Source organism: Corvus cornix, chromosome 6 (assembly GCF_000738735.6).
Source record: "Corvus cornix cornix isolate S_Up_H32 chromosome 6, ASM73873v5, whole genome shotgun sequence".
In the NCBI taxonomy this organism is placed as follows: Eukaryota; Metazoa; Chordata; class Aves; order Passeriformes; family Corvidae; genus Corvus; species Corvus cornix.
In genome coordinates, this window is record NC_046336.1 from 15,352,055 (window position 1) to 15,379,674 (window position 27,620).

General features: G+C 40.5%; 1 protein-coding gene across 7 annotated transcripts in view; it reads left to right on the forward strand.

The window, feature by feature from the left end:
- Positions 1 to 27,620, forward strand: part of BLNK (B cell linker) — a 95,031-nt gene that overhangs the window by 35,231 nt on the left and 32,180 nt on the right. Inside the window, exon 1 of one of the 7 annotated variants that reach the window (XM_039554468.1) lies at positions 15,440 to 15,521. The exons of the other annotated variants lie outside the window; for them this stretch is intronic. Coding sequence (XP_039410402.1) covers positions 15,475 to 15,521 — 47 coding nt within the window. The 5' untranslated portion in view covers positions 15,440 to 15,474. Of the gene's footprint in view, positions 1 to 15,439; positions 15,522 to 27,620 lie in introns of those variants that run through there. 7 annotated transcript variants of the gene reach the window in all.

The following is a 27,620-nucleotide window of genomic DNA, read 5'->3' on the forward strand; positions in this document are numbered from 1 at the left end:
TTTCCCCACTCCAGAGAAAGCTTTGCCCTGAAAAACTAAGGCAGTAGATGACTTCTATTTCAATACTTAGTAAGCAGGGAAGATTTTCCTCTATCCTTGGGATATACCATAATGGTTTCTTATTACCCTGTATCCTTTAAATACCAGTGCTGATTCAGGCTGAATGTTTTATGTCTAAATAAGCAGATTTGGTTCCTTGCTTTCCCTAGGTTCTGTTGTAGCTTAAATGCCACTGAAAAATCTTCACTTATTCCCAAAACTGCAAAAGGCCAGGGCTGGAAATTCGGAAGATACCTCTTTATACAGTGAGACCTCCCAATAAAAAATGTTGCCTAAAAGAGGCCAGAACACATTTCCAGTACGTAACTCTAGTGTTACAGAAAAATACTATAGGATACTTCCTTGGCAGCTATAAACATTCCAAAAGCAAAAAAAAAAAGCCTCTCTGAAGCTCACTTCAAATCCCATTTTTATGCATTATCTAGTCATTTTTAGCACAGAAAGGCTATGAGAAAAGTCTACCCAGGCACCAAATATTTACAGAGGCAGACGTTGCCTGAAGATTAGAATGAACTCCGGATATTCTCCTGTTCACAGGAGGATCTAGGAAATTTTTGTTCAGCAAAGCAACACCATTCTGCCTTCTTTTACAGCAGTAGCAAATATTACACTTCTGCAGCAGAAAGGGGGCAACAGACACTCGCATTGCAGCAGTGCCTCTTCCATCCTGTCATGAACAATGGAGACCTTTGCAATGACACCAGTTACTCAAGGAGGAGAGGCCCCCTCACAACTAAGAAGCATAAAGGTGTAGCTAAAAACTACATTTGGCAGAGCTCATAGAGAGAAAATAGGTATCTGTATACAAGAATCATTGGAATTCACTGGAGAATGTAATTCAGTCTTTGAAAGAGAAAGAATAGCAAAACAGTTCTCTCAAAAGTTGAAAATATATAAAAATGCACAGAATGTACAAGTTTGTATTCTCTGATCAAGTCCTGATAAGCAGATATTTGCTGGGGTCTTCCTACTTTTCCAATAGCAGAGGAGGCAGTTCAGATGTTACTGTGCTAGAGTACTGCAGGTGTGGTTAAAGTGGGAACTAACTTGGCAGTGTTTAATTCCTGCGGTTCTGTGTACTATATTCCTGCCCCTGGGCTGAGCAGAAAGAATATATGACAAAAGGTTTTCTTTATGCACATACCACTGTTAGACTGAATTAGCACTATTGTAATTATGAGGAACGCCTCGGAGTTAAGATATATTGTCAGTGTTGGAGAGATTTTTTTTCCATTTTCATGAAAATTGCATCAGGAAACTCCAATGAGATAAATTAATTTTGTCCTTTCTTATTGAAAATAATCACGTTCTCAAACAGATGAAAAACCAGTTGATATTATCTGGAGGTCACCAAAGAACTGATAAAGTACAAAAGATGTCAGAGAAAATCCCAAATTATCTTCCCAACACCCTTGATGGCATGATGGAAACCAGTTTCAAGCTGTCTGAATATCTTCTTGGCACATTTTGTCCTCCCTATGCCAGTTAGGAAAGCACATAGGCACAGATGTTGCAGCTTTAGCTGGATTATGTACATATATATATACATATATATAAAACATATAAATCAGTACAAGCCTAGAAGTGTCTCCAGAGTCTCCTCCTCTTCAGCCCCATGATTTTCCATTACATGTTAACATTAACATTCATTTGTGTTCAGGACAATTTCTAAATTAGAAAATTATAGAATTAGTCAACCTTGCCCAATCACTTTTCGTGCTAGCCTGCCATGCTCAGCCATCTATGGAATGTCATTAGAGGGGGCGGGGGTAACATTTATAAGTGTTTCTTTAATATTGAAACTATGCTCATTTTTAGGGACCTTCAGCAAGGTACATCAGAGATACTTTTTGATAACAGTGAGACAGACTAGGGATCTACTAGTTCTCTTTGAAGAGCAAGGGTGGATCAGCCTCTGAGAACAAAGCCTGTGCTGGTCCAGCTGGAGGGGCTGTAACAGTCAGCTTCATCTCACTAAGTTTTAGTGAAAGTAGAAATGTTTCTCTTCATTCATACTCTAGACCAGCCTAAATAGCAATGGAATATCAGTATGCAGCAACTCTATTTGGGTACCAAAAATCAAAGAAATGGGTCACCTTTTAGGACACATATCCAAATGGCCTGCTTATGTTTCCACACAAAGCCAGAAGCAAGGACCAGAAATGGAACCTGTTGCCCAAATCACAAACCACTTCTTCACCAACATCATATTTCTGGACAGGATCCCTTTCTTCCACTCTGTCAGTTGATGTGCTTTCCTGTTGCCTATTACATGGCTGTACTCAGACCACAGAGAAGAGGTTGTTGTAGTTTCAATTCACTGGTCTTTCTTCCCTTTTAGACAATCACATTTGTTAGTCAGAAAGTGCTGCACCTGGGACTCAAAACCAGAAGAAAATAACTTCTGGCTCATTCAAGCAATGAAGTGTGAACAGCTATTAATTTATAATCTCATTTTAGCAGAAATCCACATGTGCCCCAGCTCAGCTACACACTGGGCAGAAAACAGAACAGATGTCTGGGCTCATTTTGCTCCAAGTGCCCAAACTGGAGTCCTCTCAGTTTATGAAAGAAATACAATATTTATTTTACAGTGTGTTATCAATATATATTTATGCTCTCTGCAGGAGGGACATTTCATTCTTCTTGCTTTAGACTAGCCTCTGTGAAAATGAGTGAAAACACAACCTCTTTTTGCTTTTGTATAAGCATGTGGAGCTTCATTCATTACTTCATATGTTTGTGCTGTGATGTCAGGTGGTCTACGCACTAGTTCTAAGATAACAAAGGAAAGTATTAAACCAAATCATGTAAAATTTATTCAGTTCAGAAATGAGAAAAGAATAGGCTGAGATGACACTAAACAATGAAAAGTGCAGTACTTAAAAATGGGGTCACCAAGACAAGTAAAGTAAAGTAAAGAAGTTACAAGACGAGCTGCAAGGAGAAGTTAAGGGACCGTAGCAGGAGGGTCTGATGCAGCTGCAAGCCAGACAGTTGGGGCTGCAGCAACCAGACACTTGAAACAGCTTCAGAGGAGGATGCTCAGTGCAGCTGGCCTGGAAAAGATGAAGTGCACTTGCCAGGAACACCACAGCAGCCCCTTGTGCAACAGAATTCAAGACCTGAAACTGTCTGAAACCCATAGAATTAACAACCTGGCCAAAAATACATATTTCAAAGATTTGTCCCCAAAAAATGCAGAAATTGTGTTCAGCATGCAAATAAATACCTTTTTACTAGCATCTTCCTTATAAAGCCCCTTTCCAAGAGCAACCAGTGGGAGGAATGTAGGATTACCTTAGTAACGCCACAGACACCGACATGGCAGCACTTGTGCATAACTACTTGCACATGTATTGACACTCATCAACACATGACTCAGGGCATCAGAGAGCCTCTCTGGATAGATCACCTGTAACCACCTAAATACAGACAGTATTATAATGTACATATTTATGAAATTACGAGTCACAAGCATCTTCATCCTGGCCTTCTCATTTTCAGTGCTTCAGTGCACCTGTATGCTTGCACTGGGTACAGTATAGGAACTGAGGAGTTATCATCAAGCACAGGAGCTGCTCAGCTGCCAGAAGCAGGAACACTGCTCTAATGGATGCTGCATATGACCAGAAATGTCTTGTCTCAAGGTGTAGCTCTGCTATGGCCTGTTCCAGAGACTGCTCAGTTGTCACCAGCTCCAGCACCATGCTCCCCCCACACACAGTATAAACACACTTTGACTTTACAGTCTTAATGTTTGTCTGTAATTCTTAGAAATAAAATTCAGATATGCTCTGAATTCTTGAAGAGGGGACCTGTCTTCAGGCCAGACTATGGCCAGTCTTTTGCCACACTAACAGCGGCTTTCCTGCAGGATACTACAGTTTAGGACTACTCAGACCACATCTTGCAGGTTATTTTATCAACCTCCTGGGGGACAGAGGGATTAAAGAACATTCTCCATAGTAGGGTGTGGATACAAATATGCTGCTAGCAAGAATTTCTCTTGCTTTTTTCCAGTCCCGTGAGATATTTTTCTCTCTCACGGAAGATATTAGTAGAGTTCTATAAACTATGAACACCTGCGACCCTGCAAAGCTTTGTTTATAGTACAGTAGAAAAATATTTTGACAATGGATGTTTTAGGATTTTAGCCAATCACCCCAAGGGATGTCTGATCCTTTGACCAATTAGACTATGGAGAAAAAAGTTTATTTTAGTCTCTACTAAAAGAGTTCGTAAAATAATTAAATAAAGGAATCTTGCTGCACAATTCCTGCCTGTTAGATCTCTCTTCTCCTCCCTACCACTGCGGGACACTGTGATAGTAGGGAGGTAGGTCAGTCTCCCTGTCCAAATCTGTTTTGGTCTGGACTGGGACTGCTGCTAAAAATGATAACGGAACAGTATTACCTAATCTGTCTCTAAAAATATTTTATTTTATTCTTCCACAAGCCATGCCTGATTTTTTAAACCTGGACAATCTCCTGTTTCCAATAGCCAAGAATTCTGGGAGAAAAAAAGAGGAGATTTTATGTATTTTACAGTTCTTATACTAGGTTTCCTGTTTTCCATTCTCCTCTACCTACTGCCATCACATATTTTTGGTACTCTCCAATGATATCCTTGACAGAGCATTAGGTCTCAGTTTCTTCTTCACAATTCTGGCACTGAGTTTGACAGACACCTGCTACCACAGCTCTGTCATTTCTCCTATTTAGTTCCTCACTGCTCAGTTTCATGGCTTTTTATTATTTTACCAAGCTCTCAGAATATAGACTATAACCTAAAAATATGTTAACCATTTCAGAGAACATACCTTACCATACATTTCATAAGTGTAATCAATCCTTTCCTAAATCACTGATCTGGCTGATATAATTAATTACCTTTATCAGTATATTAGTTCTTCCTTTCATTCCTCTGGCTCAGGGAATAATATTCTGAAGAAATACACAAGAATATAAGACATATCCATACTGTTTCTTTAATTAACAGACATTACAGTTCAAGAATACAGAAGTAAAAGAAATCTTTGCATTGCTTGGAATGTCAACACGAACTACCAGCTATACTACTTTTATATTACTGGTACAAATATTGTTCACATATAGCCCATGAACAGATAGATTTAAGTACACCCTGAAAAGGAGTTCCAAAGTCAATTATTTCTCAGCATTATTTATTATTTTTAAAGAAATAGAAGTATGATTCACATGTATAGTCTTACAGGTATTCTCTGCTAGGTTATCCCTTTCCAGGAATTTATTCAAAATTACAGATAAACCGACAAATTTCAACAATTTCAGCTTTTAACCAAAAGCAGTACTAAACATGTATCATATACCTCCAGTGCGTTGGTATTTTATTGGGTTTTCCCTTAAAAGCAAAAAAAGGCAGCTAAGTAAACACTGCAAAACAACAGACGCAGCTAATTTCTGATCACAGACCTTACAGACGAGGTCTTTCCAGCAACACTTTTCTACCACCATCAAGGTGAATATAGTATCAGATCCTCTGTTAACCACAATGAATAATGGGAATAAATTCTTCAGGATTAAAGATGTAAATGCTCCCAAACCAGCCAAAGATAAAACCAACATATCTGTATACATCTATACCTCTCATGCACCTTGCAGAGTCCACAGGATGGAACACCAGTTTCTGGGAAAGCATCACTTTCTGGACAGATTTGAAGTGTTCTTCATTCACAACCAATGCCCCAAAAACATTTTGAAATACAGCCCTATGGCATAGCTCCAGCAGACACCCGGGCTCAAGTTTAAAACTCATTCTAAACTGAGCTCAAAATGTCGTTCCTCTATTACAGCTTTTCTTTCAACTCTAACATTCTTGTGGATCGGCTTTCTTAAAGCAAAGCAATTCTGGGTCAGCTCAAAGGTCTGTGTCAGGTGACATTTGTGACAGTAGCCTGCACCTGATGCTTAAGGAAGAAAAGAACAAGCGAATGGGTACGGGCGGGTGCCTCCATACACGTGTGAACAGTGCGTCACTTACTGGGCTGGTGTAACACCCCATGGACCACCTGAAACAAACGAAATTACACTGCACACTTCGACTCAGGTACTATCAGTTCCACCAGGAATGAGAATAATAATAGAAATCTATAATTTCTTTAGAAGCTCATGATACTCTGAGTAGTTTTTTTCATAAAAAGAGCAATTCTCCTGTGAACAGAATGATCAAAGTTAACCGACCTCAAGGAAAGGTTAAGCTTGAAAGAAATCACTGTGCTTAAGGAAAAGATATCTTCAAAACCAATAACTTCTCCCTGGAAGAAGTCCCTGGACTCTACTGTATCAGTATTATCTTCCTAACTAATATGAACATTTTATAGCAAAAGTTACAAAATAATATACACCTTGTGAACAGTTTCAAATTACAAATACTACATAGCAAACTAGTCTGCACTCAGCAGTCTGTTTATAACATAATCCTGATTTGTCCTAATCATTAGGACAAAACAAACAGGACTGTTTCAAATGTATGACATAACCCCAGGCAGTTAGCTACAATACAGAGAAAGGTGTTATAAATCTAAATCCATGCTGCAGATGTTGGTAAAATCCACTAATGATGAGAAATTAAATACCTTATACAGTTATCATCTATGCATATTATTTCTAAACTAAGAGTCAGAAACTTTCTTCAATCACAAAATATTTTAGATTGTAATTTCCTCAATACAGTGACCTTCTTGTTCTCTATTAGAACAATATATAAGGAAAAGGGAAGATTGTTTACAAATAATACAATGCAGTATATTATTCAAATATTCAAATTTACATGTATGTGTTTCTTTACATGTAGAATTCTATCATAATTTCTTTCTTCTTTCACTTCTGATTGGGTTCCCTTTGCATTTCAAATCTGAAGTTATTCCAAAATCCAGTATTTGATGTAAATATAGAATTTTTTCTCCCAATATACTCTGAAAGTGGAAAGATGCAGGCTCTGACGTAACACCTATTATGTACTATAGCAATAAATGTTTCACATTAGGATCTATAAAAATAATAACCCTCTCTGATATAGTGTAGGACTCCAATTTACCTGCTACAGTTTCGTGGTCTTAAAGCAATTAAAGTTATCAACTGTGTAAACATATCCTTAGCAGCAATCCACAAAATTTGCAGCCTTGGACAACAGAAAAATTTCATGGCTGTAGTTACAAGTTTGAGCAATTTTTCTCCACAGAATAGAGTATTCCATTAAAGTGTTTATCTTTGGCCATAAAACGTTCTCTTGTTATTATTTCAAATAGTAGCTTGATACTTTTAATAAACAAGATAATAATTTCTTTATTTAGAAAGTCCCTCATCTCCCTGATCTTTTTTTTTTTTTGAAGGTGATATTTCAAATCCACTGCATTTTTTTGTGGAAAAGACTTCTGAAACTTTTTATGTTCGTTGACATCTCTGCTCCCAGAACACAGCGTCAGGCAATTCCAGTTATCCAGGAAACAGAAGAGAGCAGTCTTAAGCAGATGGAAACACGTGGAAATAGAAATGACTACCAACAAAACTATTTTTTCTTTTCTTAAGCAGGAATAGGAGAATGCTCAGACAGCATAATTATGGTCAGTGAAGTAGTGCAGATTACCAAACTGTGCCAGAGAATACACCCATCAACCCTTTCCCTTGGCTGTATGTATTACAGGCCAGTACAGGAAAGAAGTGGTTTAAAAATTATTAGTTTTCCAGCATTTTCCAGATATTGAAGGCATCATGGTATGTGTAACAGCATTATACAAAAATAACCTTATTTCAAGACATTCCTTTCACTGTGAAATTTTAAAAATTTGTGCAGCCTTTTGTTTCTGTGAGCGATTTTGTCAGCAGGGACACAAACATATTTAGACCATTCACCATCTATGCCTGGATGCTGACTGATGCTCATAGGCACCTGCTGAAAGAAAGGACACAAACCACTGCTTCTCCCTGATCCTTCCCTGTCCTAAGTCTCATTCTCAATGCCAGGGCCCAATATCCCAAGCTGCTCCCATGAAGGCCTCCTGGGTACCCTTCAGGGTAAATCCACACCCCAAACAGGAAGATGGATGAGAAAGCAAACTCGTTCCATTTAACCCTACTGCAACAAGGGGTGAGGAGGAAGGAGAGCAGGGTATACAAGCTCTGCAGAAAAGTCAGGAACAAGCATGGCTTGCCAGCCTGTGCCCCTACACCCTCCCTTGTATGGTTAGGCTCAGAGTGGGATTAAGCAGGCCAGTTAGGGGTATCTCCATTGCAGTCACTCTTGACTGCTGGAAGGGGATCAGCTTTGCAGCACAAGCAGAGCTGCTCCCAAGAGTCAGTGTGGCTGTCTGTTGGCTCCAACACAGGTCACTGCCTCTTAGACAATCAGATCTCAAACACTTTGAGTTTGACAGTAAATAATTAGTGTGTCTGTAGGAGCAAATTTTGTGTTTCTGTATGCACATGGAACAGATGACAGTAAAACTGAAAAGCAGAAGTGCAGCTTTTTGCACAGTCCCCAGAGAAATAAAACACATATTCTCAGCAGGTGCTAAAATTGTTTGCTCAGAAGACTCTTCATGAGAAAATCCTACTAAATTTACTGTTTTCACATCTTTGCCTGCAGTACATACCTACATGTATGACCTGCTTCCTCCAGTGAGCCTAATGACAAACCCAAATCCCATTCAATAAAATTTATAGCTGCATTTTCAAATGCATCTCCTATTACTAGTACTTTAAGACCAACTTTGAGTATGCCATTTGGTATTCAAAATGATAAATTATTACAGTTTTAAGATTTCTAGGACAGTTGATAGGAGTCTTCCAAAATCAACATTGTGGTATTGAGCCATTTGACTCACAGCAAGAAGACTAAAACTTCTGAAAATCAGTATTACTTAAAAACACTTGGGACAGAAATGTACCCTCCTCTCATCTGCTAAGACACAACTAAAGGCCACATGTAACTTTCCCTGTACAAGGAGTGTTTTCTAGTTTAAAATGCCACATATGCATCCTGGAAAAGGAAAAAAGACATTGAAATAGATTAGTTGGGGAAAAAACAGAGATGTATTATTTTAAACGTAAAGCAGAACTGTTTCACCTGTTTGTAGCAATGAGTAAGTAGCAAATACAGAGAATATAATGAGAAATCATGTTCCATAAACTCATGCTTTCCAAATACCAGCTATGGGACAGTGAACAGTAAGTTATGTAGGCAGTGTATCAACCAAAATAGAAATTGAGGGGGCAAAACACTACATCTAAATTGACATCATTTCAAACAATGGAGTTTGAGTGCATTTTTTGGCCTGGCATAAAGTACCACAAATTTGCATTTGGAGCCATATAATCAAGCACAAAACCCTCAAAGGCAGCATGTGACAGTCTACTGCTAACTCTCTGTTTCCCCTCTGCTCTTTGTCACCACAGCCCACTGCTGGCACATCTTTCTACGGATATTCTGAAAGCAGAAGAAATCAAATACACACAGAATACCATCAAAGAGCAGATTCTGTTAGGAAAAAAGTGAGCCTGCAACATGACTACAGATTCCAGTTCAGATTCAGATAGTTTATATTTGGACTGTTTTCTGATGTAGATGGTAGCAGTTTGAGCTATTTTCACTCCACAGCCTTGAAAAAGAGAACTGTGGCAATCATTTCCTAACTTTCATGTGAACACAGACTGATCAAGCCAAATTCCTGTTAATGACCAGTTATATTTACATTCACATTACAGTGCTTCTATGGCTGGGGCTCTCCCTTTCGTGCTAATCCAGTAGTACAAAATCAGAGCTCAAGCAGTAGATGTGTCTTTTAAACAGAGTCCTTCATATTTGAATACATACTCTCTTCGAAGCAATTCTCAACCTGAGATTAAAGACAGCCTGTAGATATAGGCAGGGAAAAGTATCTCTGAGCTAAGTGAAACACTATAACCTCAAGACAGTAAAATCAGACAGATATTTTGAAGTGAATCAGCAATCATTTTATGTATTGCTCAGGAGAACTTATAGTGCCGCTCTATTGCCAGGATTTCCTAAAGGAAAAGCCAAGCAAAAGTTCACAAAGCTGTCTTTTAAAGAGCAAATTGTGCAACGTGCTGTGATTCTCCACATTCCCCAAAAGTAGGGAAGTCAAAATCTAAGAACACACTTGGCAAGAGAAAGTTGTACATGAAATTCTCTTGATTAATTCTTTCCTATAAAGAACAGTTGCATCCTTCACTCCTGAGTACTTCTAAGAAAAAAATTTGGGCCAATCACCTCTAACAATGTTGGAGAGAAAACTTTGTTAATTGAGAAGGGGTTAAGAAATGGGCTTCTGAACATGACTGAGAGAAAAAGTAAGACTTATACGGTCATGTAATAAATAAAAATGAAACCTGACAATCAAACTGGTTGCTTAGTTCAAATCAAACCTGATTTGAAATCTTGGCAGTTTTACATACATTGAAGGCACTAGACTGTATCTATGAGCATTAATGTAATTTGTAAAAAATAGCTTCCTCTTGAATAGCCATGCATAGATTGAGGTCCTTTGATGCAGCAGCACTGTCTCCTCAAAGCATCAAAAATAAACATTACAGAGATTTACTGCAAATCATCGTTTTAAACCAATCTATTTGGAGTTCTTTTTATTCAGCTTATCATTGCTAAACGTTTATGCTCTATGATAGAGTCTAAAACTGTCTGCTTTTTATTTCAGCTGTGTGAAACCCCAGAGGTTCAGAAATGGCAACTGAGAGCCAAGGCTGTACCTGTACACTGGCTTGGACTTTTCACACTCTTTCCTGCAGCTTGATTGCCCATCTCTCCTGTGTGCCACAGCTCCTACCTGGGACACGTTCCTAGGGTTTCTTGCCATGCAGAGGAGGCTATAGGTAGATGCTGCTGCACCACTGAGCCTCAGCCCACCTGCAGTCAGGATGTGGCTTCAGGCACCAACCCAGATCAGGAACTCAAACAGGCCCCTCGGTTCCCTAGACTAAACACACTCATAACCTGTAAACTGCATTAAGACAATGGCAAAAATGGTCTCCATAAAAAAGTGTTAGCATCAAAACTTATGAATCTTAAAGGAAGATATGCACAGCTGATATATTATGTTTAAATTCTGTAGCTACAGCAGGAACCCCTGACAAACCGAAAAGCATCATACAAACCATGTACTAGAAGGTGTTAAACTAGAAAGCATTAATTTCAGTGGAAATAAGAAAAGGTAGTCATCAAAGGAGTCAGAGATAAACCTTCGGGCAAGAAAATACACCAGTCTTGTCAGTGATAGCAGCCAAACTCTGGATTTTGCCTAATGATTTCTCGACAATTGGCTCTGTATGAGAAGATGCTTGTTCTGATCTAGGGACATCATTTACCAAGAACTAAAATGCTTTAGACAAGTCATCTGATTTTTTGTTTCTGTGCTACAGGAGTTTTTTATCTACTCAGAAATTCAAAGTCAAATCAAAAATTATCCTAACAATAGGATACAGAGAACTGGAGCCTTGAAACAGGAAATACCTGGCAATTCACAGCAAATTTTGACCAAAGGAAGACAGGATGCTCACAGTCTTTGTGACAGAGTTTGTTTCAGCAAGTCTGGTTTTGGCCATGCCTCAATGGCCTCACAGCTCTGAAACAGAAACCAGAACATGCCACCATAATGAGGCAGCATGTGGAAGGAAAGAGCTGGTGGGAAGTAAAAAGCAGAAAATAGCAGAGGGGATAAAAACCAGGTTTTATTTCTGAACATACAAGATAAAGAAGTTGCTTTTAAAAATCCTTCTATTTATGAGCATAAATGGAGAATTATGCAGTCATATTGGGAGAGGATGAGAGAGACCAACGCAGACTGAGCCACAACACTTGCAGTGAAGAGAAAATTATGTTGCAACAGAAAAAGGCATTTAGAAAATCTATCCAAGCATTTAGAAGGCCTTTCTCAAAATCACAATGGCATTTTGAGCATCAAAAATTTAAAATAGAATGCATATATATTCTGTAAGCCATCCAGCCAAGGGAATTTACTGGCAAATCCTGCATTACTTGTTTTAGGTAACAGTGCCAGGAATTCATCCCCTATCTTTTGCAGCCATATACAGGAAAATAAAGTTAGTGCTTATCTACATAATCACAAAAGTGACAGAGTCTGTGTGGATGTGGGTTCTTAAAACATTAGATAATAAAATACAATTTAGGTAAAAGACTTGAGTGATGTTGCTCCAGAGAACCAGTATTGTGGGAACACCTCTGCAAAATGCCTCATCCAAGACTTCAAGATACATTCTTCTGGGACAGCATTATGCCCCACACCCCAGGGCCCTATCCTTCAGCTGGGCAGTGCAGGTTGGCCCAGGCTTCAAGGCCATGTCTCAGTAGGCAGCAGCACAATCCCCACTGGCTACAGATGTGCCAGGGAGCAGGGAGGTGACACAGGCATCCCTGGAAACAAATCCCCATCTATCTAAAACAGCCCTTGTGGCTGGGCAGGAGAGTTTCGTGTTAACCACCACTATGGTCAAGATGCCACCCACATGGTAAAACAAATCCCAGTTCCTCTTTTGCCTTATCCAAATGAGCTTATTATGTCAAAGAGGGAGAGTTGCTGGGGTTACAACCACAAAAATAGCATGACATTATGTTTGCTGCATGGCTCAAACCTACCACCACCTCCAGGCTCTCCCAGGGCTCCCAAAGAGGAAGGAAGGTCAGTCAGGCCCTGCCCCACCTCCAGCCTGGACCCCCAGAGACACTGTTTTGGGGTGATGAGTAAGGCTGGAGAGATGGAGAAACTCCTGCTCCTTTCCCTGTCGCTGGTGCAGGTCTGCAGGGCCACACAGCTAGCTGGACACTGTGATGTGTCCCTGTCCATATGGGCTGTACAAGTCCACTTGACTACAGACAGGATCAGTCCCAATATGGGCCAGAAGCTCAAATTCTGAAAACACCTGCTGGGCAAAAAGGAGAGGCCTAGGGCTGTTTGGAGGGGCTTGGCCATGCCCTTCTTTTTTAAGGTTTTTCTCTAGTGGTTTTCTTATGTTGTTGCACCCAAACCAGCCTTCTCAGCACTGGGGCAAATGGCCAGATAGACTGACTTGGAGGCAGAACAGAAAGAGCTAACTGGGTGCCACAAAATCTCGTGAACAAGCCTTGTGTAATGAAGACTTTCTTAGGAGTAACTTCTTGGCAGCTGTACCAATGTAAGCAGTCACACGCCCTATTCTGCTCACCCTGTGCTGCACCCTCACAAACATATGTACACCAAATCAAATCAAAGAACTGATGCAGTTAAAACCCCCTAATTTTTTTACTTTTTGCTAGATTGCTTGCAGTGGACTCCTTTCCCAGTCCATGTCACTGCACAGCCACAGAAACACAGGGGCCAGCAGATGACCGGAATGAGAAATCCCGGCAGATGACCGGGATGAGAAATCCTGTGTGAGTCAAACTGTCACCAAGCCCTGAGTGCACGGGACTCAGGGACTGCCCTGAGCATGACACATCAGCAGCCGCCCCTTCCTGGGACCAGGGAGGTCACAGCACTGCAAGGACAGGCGAGGCAGCCTCTGCACTGGGCACTGCAGAGCTTTAAACCTGTAGCTTTGGTTGAGTCAGGAAGAAACAAGGCGAAACCAGCACAACATTGCAGATGACAGGCTACCACCAAAGATCCCAAAGGAAAACAGCCCAGGCTTTCTGTGATAGCCAGGCAAGAGGCAGTTGTTGTGTAAGGGAAACCACTGCAGGAGCCTACTGAGCAAATCTCTTATTCTGGTATGTGTTCAGATAAGTGGGAAGATTATATAAGCAAAAGGGAAAGTGACACAGCAATTTATTCATACCCACTTCTTCACATTGTCAGAGTGTGAATTTTTAATTCAAAATTAATTTAATTTTCAAAATAACTTTCAGGAAGTAAAATTGCAAAGTTGACTGGTCCACAACCAGATACAATGCAATGTGGAATTCCAGTTGTGTATTACATGACATTCAACATTATATTATTCCTTAAAGCCCACAAACTTTATAAGATACCCCAAAAAAGCAATTTGTACGCTATCAGCCCAGCCTAGAAAAATACTGTATTAAAATATCAAGTGATTTCTATGCTGAAAGCTCAGAGACCAAAAGCACCTGCCTGCCAAGATCAGAATGATACTACCAAAGACAAAAATCTCATGGCAGGCTATTTCCCGAGAGCCACCTGCACTAACCAGGAAAGTCTGTTTTGCTCCTTCAGTTTCACAAGATAAAACTTCAGTCAGTACAATCTGGGGAGGACAATTCCATGCGTAAACCTAGCCAAGTGCCAATGAGAATCTCACCAAGAAATAGCTTTGTGTGTTCTCAAAACGTATTGTACTTATCAAAACATATTAAAATTATGCAGCTGTACAATTTTTAAAAAAATAACTACTAGGTTTCTTCCCTAGAACAGCCTTAGCTTATAAACTAAGATGCAGAGAGGCCAAAGATACAGAAGGGGAGCAACAAGCACCATCCTCCAAAGGTGCAGAATTCAAATGAATCAGCCCTTCAGGATAAAGGCTGGATGGGAACAACTGCCTACATTGTCCCTCAGAAGCAACTGGCTGTCTCCAAAGTTCATCTTTAAAGAGGAAAATATGGTTGAGCTCAAGACTAGCAAAAAACCCCAGGCTTAGAGATATCAGAGCCATAAAACACAGCTGCCTGCATCTTGGGTGGGAACAGCTTTGCTGTGTCTCTGGAAGGATCGGGGTTTTCTCCTGCCTTAGTTTAAGAATTAGGGTAAGAAACTTTTTTTTCTTTACAGTTACATTCAAAAGAATGGAGATAAGGTAATGGTTTTCTCTTGCTTTTGCTGGGGAACCTCGGGAAAGGAAAAGTTCCCACACAGCATATTCCCACCTGGCACAAATTCACCAGAAGTGTAGAGGAGCGGGAAGGGGAAGGGGAATCAGGCGCCTTCATCTCTCCCCGCAGCCGGCAAAGTCACCTGAGCTGAGCAGGTGGCAGCGAGCGGGTCACCGGCCCCGGCACGGCCTGCTGAGCTCGTCCGCATCCGCCCGCTGCGCAGCCGGGCCGCCCGCGCCGCTCCGCAGCTCCCCGGCCAGCGCGGCCCGGCGGTGCTCCGGCAGCTCCAGGCGGAGGGCTGGATCGGTGGATCGGCGAGCCCTCGCCCCCATTCCCAAAGGCTCCTCCTCGGCTCCCGGCTCCGCAGCCACCTGTGCGCGCCGCGGGCGGGGCGGGGCCGCGCCGAGCCCCGGGTCCCTCCTCCGCCGGTGCCTGCGGGTGGGACGGGGAGAGGCTCCGGTAGCGCGGCACGGCCGCGGCGGGACCCGACGGAGGGAGAGCCCGGCCCGGGGAAGCGGCGGCGCCGGCAGGTGCCGGGCCGAGGGCAGCGTGTCCTGCGGGGCAGCGCTCACGGGCATGGACAAACTCAACAAGCTGACGGTGCCGGCCGGGGAGAAGTTCAGGTAGGGGCTGGTTCGCTCCCGGTCTCCTCCGGGAACGGAGCCGCGCGGGGGCTGCTGCGGGAACGCAGCGGGGGGACGAGCCCCTTCCTGCAGCGGCGTGCGGGGGGATTGGGAGGCGCCGAGGCACGAGGAAGTTGGCAGAAGTTTTAGAGTAAAACGGAGTTATTACCGGTGGCCAGGGCGCTGCAGGGAAGTGCGGGAAGTAAACACGGGTCTGGAGTGGATAACAGGACACTGATTTCAAAGCACAATGTGTGTCGGCTTCATGTGCAGCGCAAAGAGGAGTGTTTTCAAAGTGTCTCTTTCAAAGCTGTAAGGAAATAGTGTGTGACTCATTATGATGTATGAGTCTTATGCAAATTAGAAAAACTTAATTAATTGCTTAATGCTTTAATGTCCTACGAAGATGGCTTTTGCAGTTAAGTTCTGTAATATTTCCTAATCTTCGAAAGAACTGGTGGAATAGAGGGAACTGGAAAACGGGAAATGTTCCTAAGTGAAGGAGAACAATGTTAAATACAGGGCTTGAGAGGAAAAAAGCAGAAGCTGGCCGTTACTGAAGTATTTTTAGTGTGTCTCTATTGGTGTGCTGGTACAGTTGGCATCTCAAGGCTCTTTCATTATGACTTTTTGTATTTCTGAATAGTTAAAAGAAGTTCTGTTTCAATTTAAAGTAACATGGAATTTTTTTCTTCCCCTGAAAAATAAGAATGAAATACTGAAAAATATTTTTTCCTAAAATAATTCATATTTAGGCACTCAATACTAATTTATAGACCTTTCTCAAGTCTCTCTCTCTCTCCCCAGAAACCTTCATGCCAACTGGAATAATCCCTTGTAAAGCTCATTTTGATGGAATGCAGTTTATTGATATCTACTCTTTCCATACTGTTGAAATATTATTGTAGGGTGTGTGTACTTGCAGAGCTGCAGTGACACTTGCGCTCCTCAGCCAGGCAGACCTAATAAAAGCCTAGCAGGCTTTCTAAGCATCCTAAGCCCAGGCAAGAACTCTGTGGAAGGCTCAATAGACAGGGGGAAGAACACAGAGAATTTCCTCATTGTCTGCAATTTACCACCTTAAGTAGTCTAAACTGGTTTCAATGGTGCCAGAGCTCACCGTTGGTCTAAACTAACTATCTTTAAATAACAAGTTCAGAAACAAGATGGAAAGCTTGATTCCATGCATTACTGGTACATAAAAAATAAAGTACACACTCTCTGCTGTCATAAAATTGTAGCTGGGATTAGTCTTCTGCACTTTTGCAAACAATTAAAGCAGAATTACTTTAAAGTATCCGAAGTGGGTCTATATGTGAGGGTTATAACGACCCACAACTTTTTGGTGAACTGATTCAAAAGCCCTAAACCTGAAAGGCAGCGCCACACCTCTGCTGCATCTTCACATGGATGACACTCTCCATCTAGTCTGAGGTTTTAATACTGTTGTAAAATAGAGAAGAGAAAGAAGTTAGCTCTGCTTTCCTGTATTAACCTGAAATATTACAAGTTACTTTTTCTCTCCTGCTCACGGCCAATTCAGCCTAGTTGTGCAGGGAATGTCTGAAAACACGTTTCTCAAGTGTGTGAGCATTCTCACCATGCTCAGTGGACTCACATGCTTCAATTTGAGCATGTCAAAATACTCCTTAGAAACCTGGATATTTGACGACAAAATCTTACTATGGTATCAGAATCTTAAAACCTTAAGGCAGAACTTTCCATGAGTAGATATTCACAGGATAAATCCAAGAGAGATGTGCAAATACAGGAAGAGATCAGCATAACATGGCGGTATGTTATTTTCCTCCTTCTTTGAAACAGCTGGGCACCTCCTCATGCTCTATGACCAGTTGACTTCCACATCTGTCTGCATGGAACACACATAGGTGGTTCAGAGTTTACTGAATCTTACATGATCTAAGTGGTTATGTAAAAAACATACTTTTCTTCATATGCTAAGATGCAATGCCAAGAAATGTTCCCGCCAAACATAGTTTCAATTGAAGCAATTATAGTTTGCGTTTTTAAAGACAGCTTCCTTAAAAATTCTGCTTTGTAGCAGCAAAAGTTTAAAAAGCACTACTGTTGAGTCACTGTCTGAGAGTGGATCTTTTAATTTTTTTAAGTGTAGACCTGAAAAACTAGATATTATGTGGTTTTGCTAAGCTCAACTATTCTCCATGGGTATAGCTGAGCCTACCAGACCTAGGTTTTTGTTGCATTAGCAAATCTTATGTCGGACCTGAATTCCTGACATGATCCATTTGTTAAGTCTATTGCAATAATAAGAGCTATAAGTGTTCTTATATGCCTGTCTGCCTAACATGTTGTGGTATGTACATTGTTTGCAGTTAAGCCACTCAACTAACTTCAGTAATAGTTGGACAGGAATGCTGGAATTTCATGGAATTCCAGTATTAATTTTTATATATCATTTCTTATAAGGCATGCACAGTATAATACAAATATTGCTTCCGAGTACATTGTGTGTTCTACCTTCTTCCTTATAGTCAAGAAAAATTAATTCAAAGCCTTGGTTATTTATTGTGAGAGAAACTGATCTGTGGTGCATACAAATAATTTGGTACTTTGAATCATTTCCCAAAGTGTGGAGTGAATACATGAGCAATAGCCATGCTGCTATGGCAAGCTCTAGTGTGCCTGGATTTCAGACTGAACTTCAGGGGACAAAAATTGTGCTGCAAACATACAGAAATAGATGCACTCATGATCAGGGGCAGTAGACAGCATGGGTAATGGGAAGTTGGCAGCTCAAAGAAAAATCTGCACTAACCTTGCAGACTTTTGTGGTTTATCTTCCCTAGACTATAAGCCTATGATTCCTGGTATTTAGATAATTTCTAGCTACTATATGTGACTGTGTCACAACATCTCTTCAGACCTGCTGCATGTTTTTATTATGACCACAAACCTTAATGATGACCCTCTGCCTATAGCTGGCTTCAGCTGCTCAGCACAAAGTCCTTTCCAAAGGCATCATCACTGCTGCAGTGACGGGTAAACCGTGGCACAAACCAAAGTGTGCCACATGCTTTCACTTGCCTAAGGTCACGCAGCCAGCAAATTCCAGATTGCAAACAGCCTTTTCCAAGAGAACAGTTTCATGTTAATTTCAGATGACTTCATTAATTTCCAGCTGTCTGTCTCTGCCCCCAACAAAAACAAAGGCTTAAAATCATTAATCTCCAAGCATAATGCCCATTTAAAAGGAAGTGGAAATAAGCTGGCAATTTACGTTTCTCAGGTTGAACAAGTGTGTCTGGGTTTTTTTGCAGGATTTTGTATTAGTAGCCCTTGTTACAAAGAGGGGTTTAAGTCCTAATTCTATGAAAATCAAGACAGGTTTCCTTAAGGCCTGAATGTCTGTTAGTTGTCTGTCAAACTTGGAGGTGTTTATGGTCTTCACTAATTTTCTACTGATAGCTTGGCTGTAACTGCTAGGCCTTTTTTTAACAGAGGATCTTCTGACACTGTTCCTTTTTGAAAGCGTATAGTAGAAAATTAATTCATTTGGGAGTGAAATGATATTTAGCTGTAAACTGACACCTCCTATGTATAGGATGCTTTACCATAGTGAGCATTTACTTTTGGAGAAAATGATTGGGGAATATCTGAATATTAGTTTTGCACTGTAAGAAAATATTTTATTATAGTGGTTCTGCTAATTCCTCTTAGTGGTAGCAAATAGCAAACAGACTTAAAAACTTAATCTGGTTTTTCAAGGCAAATTTTAACTTAGTTTTCTGCCTCAAGGAACTTGAACAGGACATAAGAACAAAAATAAACTCAAGCAAGAAATAAACTGGAGTTTCAAAGTAACCTAGAAAATGCTCCCCATGACAGAATTGAACATCAAAGCCCACATCCAACTTCAACATCTCAACCTCTTATTAGACATAGAGTCCAGAGGAAAGGCTATGCAAATGATAGAATCATTCAGTGGTTTGGGTTGAAAGGGACCATCCTGATCCCATCCGTCTGCCATGGGCAGGGAAACCTTCCACTAGATCAGGTTGTTCAAAACCCCATCCAACCTGACCTTGAACGCTCCCAGGGATAGGACAGCCACAAGTTCTCAAGCCAGCCTGTTCCAGTACCTCACCACCTTCACAGTAAAGAATTCCTTCTTAATATCCAAACCACTCTGTTTGATGCCATTCCCTCTTGTCCTGTTACCGCATACCCTTGTAACCAGTTCCTCTCCAGTTTTCTTGTAGACAGATACTATCTTGTTTCAGATACTAAAAGGCTGCAATAAGGTCACCTCAGAGCTTTGCCTTTTCTAAGCTGAACAATCCCAATTCTCTCAGCCTCACTTCTGCTCTTCTACCTGCTCTGGTGTTCTCCTCATTCTAGCAAAAGTCTAATCTGCCCTAAGGACGTAACAGCTGTGAAGGTCTTCTGGAACACCACCCATTGCCACACACAGCCACCTCCTGTCTCAGCTTCCAGTGTCTCCTGACAACTTTCCACTGTGCAGTATCACTCTGTGGTGACAGCAGCTTTTGTGGCACACCCGTGTTTTAGCCCACCAAAATGTAGGCTGAGCATAAGGTCACATGAAATCACAGTTCAGTGATTTGCAGTCTTCAAAGTTGAATTTTACAGGCATGGGGAAAGGAGGTCACCAGCTACATTAGCTGTGCTGATGAGCACAAACAAAAGATTTTTCTGTAGGATTGTTAGGTCCTGTTTGCCGTACAAAGCACAGGATTTTGATGGAAGGATAAGGTTTTATAATCTCTGTTTTCCTCTAGTTTTCTGTCAGCTTAAACAGTTCATGAATCCCTCTCATCTCTGGACTTTGGAATGGAATGAGATAGGAAATGCAAACTTCCCCAAATACCACTGCAAAAATCCATTGTTTCACTCAGTGTTACTTCTCCAGCCAAATCCTCTTGCTTCTCCCTCTGACCTTCCTTCAGCACAGCATAGTCTCTGTCTCATCTGTATTTGCCCTTCTTTATTCCCTTCTCCCTGCACAACCATTTCATTCTACCAATCCCTTTAAGGCTTCCTTTCTTCTTTCCAGCTGTGTCATCCTGCCTGGATTGATCTCCAAGCTAAAAAACCAACCAACCAACAAAACCAAACCTGAAACAAGCTAATTTTTACAGGACAAAAAAAACCCCAAAAAAACAAAAGCCCACTCACAAGCTGAAGGGAGGAAAAAAAAAAACCCAAACTAAATCACCACATAGGATTTATTCTCACACAGAATTTCCTGCCTATAATGCTGTTTATAGAAAAGTATGTTTAAGTGTGACTGTGATCTACATGTGTTTTAAACAAGAATATGGCAATTTGGATAAAATGATGCAGTATAATATTGAAACTATCAAGAGATGCCCTGCTTTAATCTCTGCAGGTAGACAGCAGTGTAAAGTGTGATCTGTTCACAAGATCAGCTATGCTTATATAGTACCTATAGCTTCATTCTACTTATGCTAGCAAAATTGTTCAGTCATTGGCATGGCATATTCTACCACTGTTTCATATGGACACTGTTCCAAATAAAATAAGGTCTTGTAGTGACATTGTAGCTCTGCCAAAATAGCTGTCCAGAGTAGGAGCATTTGTCAACCATAGCAAACACAAATGACACTATCCTTGGCCTGTGACTGTCAGTTGTTCAGCAGAAGGGAGTAATTTAGATTTGATCTAATGACTTGGGGTTTTTGGAGTTCTTTTTTAGTAAAATAATAAATTATCAATAGCCAAGCAAATAACCCAATAAATTAATTTTCATAGCCATGGGGAAAAAAACCCCCAACATTCTGGCAAACTTGGCAACCATTTTTTACCATTAGTTTATAAATGTACCCCATACAGCTGTGTAGAGTGCTAGATACTAAATCATAATATGATTATATGAAGTACCCAGTGATATGTTGATTCAAGAACAAAAGAGTTTTGTATTTTACAGAATCATTCAAAACCTATGTACTGCACAGGACATTAAAACGTGATAGATACTTAGCATTTGGAAGGCACATATGACAATCATAAATTGTTGCACTGGAAAAACGTATTAGTTTATATGCTCAGCAGACAGGAGAATTGAAAAATTGATGGGAAGCAATGGCTGAAAGGGCCAGTATTTTCCCATTTGGCTCTAGGGCATCATCTTAGATTTTTTGGTAAACTGTTCATACTATGTAAATATGTTTGGTTTGTGTTAGCCATAATAAATTACTGAGGAGTAACAGAAGCTTGAAAATTCTGTTAGCATCTTTATCCTAATCTGCTAGTATATACATTTTGAACAAGTTAATTTTCTAGACATTAGCAAAGCCAAATGTGCAATGCTACAAGTTTATGACCTCAACATAAATTACTACCCAGTAAATACTTTAGAAAGAATTGAAATAATGTATCCTGAGGCAATAATATGAAAAACATGAGTATATGTTTTTCAAGCTTAATTCAAGGGGAAACCGGCTGAAGTAGGCTGTTACTACCAGAGGCTATACCATGTGGCTAAGTTTTTCCTTCCTGTCTTAAAATATGGATGCTGTAGGCAACTCTGCCAGAAGCAGAGAGGCAACAAAGTGCTACTGAAGCTGTAGCTACACTTCCAGTTTATTTTAGCATAAGTCTGAGTTGCAGACAAAAGAGCAGATCCCTTTCTTCCACCCTCCCAATGCCCCTGCTCACCCTGCCCCTCTCTGCCCTCTCACTGGCACTAGGGTTTCAGTGACCACATGACAAAGCTGGATCTGATCCTGCTGCTATCTAAATTGGCAAAAGAAAAAAGAAGTTCGTTTCCCAGCTGGAAGTCCCGTGATTCATCATAACTGGGGAAGCATCGAGGACAGAGAAGAACGGAATTTCCCCTTTCAATGGCAGCCCATGTGGGCTCCATTAAAGTGACATAGGGACCAACTAGGGAATTTCTCAAGAGTTTTAACAGAATTTGATAGGCTTCAGAACAAAACAAACAAAACTGATACATGAGTAACCTCCATTAGGTCCCTGTCAGTGCCACCCCACATCTATGATGGGTATGCTTCTGTTGCTTGAACAAGAACACTTTCAGCCCAAGTACAGCAGTGTTTGTTAGTGGTAATTTTCTGGGTCCATACCAGATCCTGTCTTTATTCATTTCCCTGCAATGACTTTCTGTTTCGTCTTCTTGTTGAAACATAAAAGCCCCTTAAATTCTTTTAAATCTCTGCGCTTGCTCTCCTTGAGCAATCAGGCTGTAGGGAACTAATCCTTCAGGGAGGTACAGCACTCAGTTTTAACTGAATACAATGGAACTGTATTTTAGAGTAGCCTAATGTGCTGATCTTCCTCCTACTGCTTGAAAACCTTTCAGAAAAGTGGAGTAACTCTTGTGAATGCGGCTTCTGTGTGTGGTTTTTTGGTTCATTAACTTATCCAGAGAGCTGGTGCAAAAAAAAAAAAAAAAAAAAAAAGGCTCAAAACAGAGCACAGGTCAGTTACAGAACAGAAAATATCCTCTACCTTTTATGTCAAAAAGTGACATGTAATTCACTTACATATCATAATACCTAATTATTTTCTGTAATCCTTATTGTATCACTAATATTCAGTTGGAATAAAGGGAAGAGCAATCTGGATAAGAGCGAAGAGGTGTCCAAACCTTGAAGTGTGTGTGTGTGTTTGTTTGTTTGTTTGTTTCCAGATAAATTCAGATGCTTAGAATGGGTTCTTTCAATATGCAGAACTCTCAATCACCTCAAAGTACTTACACTGTTTACTTTCATGTTAGGAATGATTTCTGTCAAGGATGTATTATCCCTTTACATGCTACTTTTTTATTTACTCAGTGAATATTAGTACTTACCAGTACAAGGAGGACTGTCAGCATTTTTGTAAAGATTATGTAGAGGGCATATGAAGATGAAAAATAGAATCAATTAGCCTTTCTGTGCTTCTGTGTGTACCATGTAAACACACACCTGCTCTAACTATGGGGTTTGCCTTTAGGCAAAATAGTGGATGATTCAAAAGTGAGCAGAATAGGATGTTTTTGAGACTTTTTAAAAAACAACACTCTTGTCAAAATTACTATAAACTATTGTCATTTCCCCTTGTGCATCTCCCAAACACGGGAGAAAACAATTCCTTGTTCCTTCTTCCTCTCAGATAGGTAGCTGTAATTGACTTCTTCTGATAAGCAAGCCTCTTTGAACTTTTCTTCACAGCTTTGAGATAGCTTTACAGATAAAGATCAAAGGCTCAGTGCCTTGAATGGATGGTTTGGTGTCACAGGTTACCACCTCCAGCTCTAAACTTCCTCTTCTCCCATCATGAAAGCCATTGCAGGAGGTGGATAAGACCCCAGAGTGGATGAGGGGTTGTAAGGCCCTACCTTGGACCAGTAGCTACTGAGGTGGTTTATCTGACTGCACCTCAAGGATTCAGCTGTCTCTCTTACACATTTTTATGCATTTTTCACATATCACAGCCACTGAAAACACCAACTCTGACCCAGGTGGCTGATTCCACCTGGCATTTCCTTGCAAACTCCCACTCTTGCAGTTCCAGGTAGCATATGATATAAGGGTGTGTGCATGTGGAGATCTGAAGCACCTGAAGGAGGTCTAATGAGGAATTAGATGCTTTCTGTACTTGGTATTTCTTTTTGCTGTCTACCGAGGAATTAGAAGGGAGGTGGAAGGAGATAGAGTTGTTTTATAACATTTAATTTCACTGTCTTTGAGGCACTAAACTGACAAGTAATATGAGAATACATCTTAGGAAGACACTCTCCCAGTTCATCAAAATCCGTGTTCTTCCACAAAGACCATGTCAGGAGCATTGCTTTCATGGAAGCCTGGCATAGAAAAGGTGGTACTTTTCTAGTTTGTTACTTCAGTTTGAGAAGATATTTCAATGTAAGAGCTTCATGCTTTTCAAAATCTCAAGTGGTACTTTTGCAAATCCCCTTCTAGGTAAGCAGGTTCCCCTCCTCAAAAGGATGCAGGAGTCTTCCCCTTTTCCCAGAAACAATAACTTTCTTTCTTAAGTTGGTCACCTGCATAGCTGTTTATAAAACTGAAGGATAATAGAAACACAAAACAAAGACCAGCTGGGGAGAAGGTGGTGGAATAATTGTGCTGTGAGAAGCCATAAAGGAGGAGTCTGGACTTGCTGTTCTTTCTTTAGTTTCATATTTTAATGTGGGGGTTTTTTTAATTAACAGAGGTAGCTGTAGTAATTTTTAATTTTCTGCTCTTTGAGTTTTGGTTTTTATCTTCTAATAACTTAGCTTTTATTCTCCAAATTCCATTATACTCATCCTTGCTTTATGTTTTGTGGTTCTTTCCTGTAAAACTTTATAGCTGAGGCAAGTGGGTATTTTTGGACATTTTTTGTTTCAAGTCTGAATTTGCACTTACTAAATCCTATTCTAGGTTTCTAATGCCAAGTATTTAAATTTGCCTGAAAAAGAACCCAAACAAACAAAAACTGAGAAACAACAATTTTTTGTTTAAATGTGATCTGCCTTTCTTAAGACAAAAGTGAGTGCTGCACCTACCCACAGTTTTACTTTAAGCGAATGGATGTAGTAATCTTCAGAAAATGTGACTCTCTAGGCACAGAACTACAGGTTGTCCTGTCAGTGAGAAACAGATGTACCCAAAAATGTGTAAGAACTGCAATTGGCATGCAAATTGGCTGACTTAGGGTGTTTATTTTTTAAATTATTTTACTATTTTAAAACCAATTCAACTTCATCAGTTAAAGATCTAACTGATGTTAGGAGGAGGAGAAGGAACATACGGGTCCCTTAATGGTGAATGTGTCAATATTGCTTGCAAAGCTGCCCTAGCAAACATGTGAATATATCATGTTCAAAATTCTGCTCTTCTTTAACTAAAGAAACTGGTTTGTGAGTACAGATGGGGATTTTTCAAGAGGCAAAACAGATAATTCAGACAGTCCGGTAAACACCAGAAATTTAAGAAGGTATAATTCTCATCCCCCAGATAAACAGAAATAGGTACGCTTGTAATAGAGAAAATTTCCTGTAAATCATTTAAAATTAGTTTCTGTTTTGCTACCACTCCCCACTGATGCTGCAGTCAGCCCTGTTTCCAAAAACAATAGCAGGACCCCTCTCAGGTGCAAGTGCTCACAGCCAGACGCCCTGAAGCAATTGTGTCCCTCTGCCTACTCAGGGACCCTGCAAAATTCTCTTGCTATGGGCTGTCACTCCCATGTGACAGAGGCAGCTGTACAGATAAAACACTGACAAGCAATGTGTGTGCTGAAAGTGCAAAGTACTGGATTCACTGTGCACAAGGGGGTGAACTGTGCTGCTCATGCACATGGGAGATCCCTCCCTGTTTCCAGGAGCAGGGACAGGTCATGACCACTGGGGAGCCACTCATGCTGGCTGCTCCGAGCCATAACACACATATTACACAATACATATTGGTAAATGTCTTCACAGATTTTAATACCCATAAATATAATTTCTCAAAAACTAGTTTAAATGTTTGGAGAATTCCATACTACGCAAATCTGTCTGAAATTAAGACAGACTTCTCTTTCTCAAGTCTGGGGACTCTGTACCTCATCTCACATCCGAGTTGAAAACGTGTTACGCACTTTATTCTTCTTCATTTTTCTCATTAAAAATGATTTTACCTTTGGAAAGCTTTTGTAGGAAGGACTGTATGCAAAAGAGCCGAAGGCTTCCAGGTGATGTTTGAAGGCAGGGATGTGTCACAGGCCAGGTCTACTCATCATCCTCCCTTCATCATCCCATGTTCCTCATAAGCTGAGCTGTGACCAGATCAAAGAGAGGGTGGGTTTGTTTCATTTTGTTTTATCTCAAGGCAGCTCTGCCAGTCCTTGAGTGCAGCAAGGTGCAAATACACAGCAAATCCTTCTTTCACGATGTATGGTATTTACAACAGTAAAACTGTCCACCTTTCTTCACATCTGTTTCACAGCTAGTGACCCCTTTTTCAACAGATCTGGTAATTCTGAATTACTGGAGTTTCAAATTGGTAAGATATGAAAAATAGCAACGCAGGGCTAAAAACTGTTTTATTTTAGGTTTGTCTTTTTTTGTTATTCCTTCCAACATGTAGAATTTCTAATGTATTTGTAAGAAACATGAAACTTTTTAGAAGCACCTACAGCCTAGACTTCCAAACTTACTACCTGCAGAACTTTGAAAATCTATTCTGTGTGCTATGAGATCCTGATCAAAGGGTCCCATCCAGTCTATACCAGTTACAATTACACTGTATCTCAAAATATCTATTGCTGAAACGTGTTTTCAAAGATTAGCAGTAACACAGACTGCACCTTTATCTGCAGACCTGATTTTGCATAAAAAGATCCCAAGCAGGTTTAATGAAGAGTTGGAGCTTATAGTTAAAGAAGCAACTTTAAGTTTTACCTCTTGATTATCTTTAATTATATGCAATGCAATGTAAGACAAGCATTACTCATAATTTTCATTTAGAGTACTAGCTGATGGAGGTCCTTGAGTATTTCTAGTATCTGCTCATCCCAAGAAAACACTAGAGAATAAACATTAGTTGGTAATGAGGTCCTGACTCAGGTGTGTTGTGAAGAAAGAGGGTTGTAGTTACATACCTGACACAAGGGCTGCCTACGCTGGGCCATGGGAGCCCCCATTTCCTAGGTACTCTCGGGACTGCTGCTCTGGTAAGGTCCTCTCACAACAAACCTGTTTACTTGGAGTATAATCTCAAATATTTGAGAGCCATACAAGTATTTTAGTGCTAGTCAGATATGTAGATTCAGTCAAAACTTTAGGTGTATAAATGCCCTTCTGTGCTTCACTTCTCTCATCGCTCTGGAATGGCCTTTGGGCTCGGGGTTGAGTCCCTTAAGATTCAGAGAACCCTCTTGCCATAGACTTTTCTATCTGACTCTCATTTTTTTCTTCTCTCTCTCTAAGATCACAAATCAGACAGACAGCTCTTTGTAAAACTTTTCAGTTGTTGTCTTTTATATGGCCTGGCACCTCAAGAAATTTCAGCCTCCAGCTAACTGGACAGACTGGTTTTTGCAGCCCATTCAACTTTATGGGTCAAAGGGGATTCCACTTGAACTGGA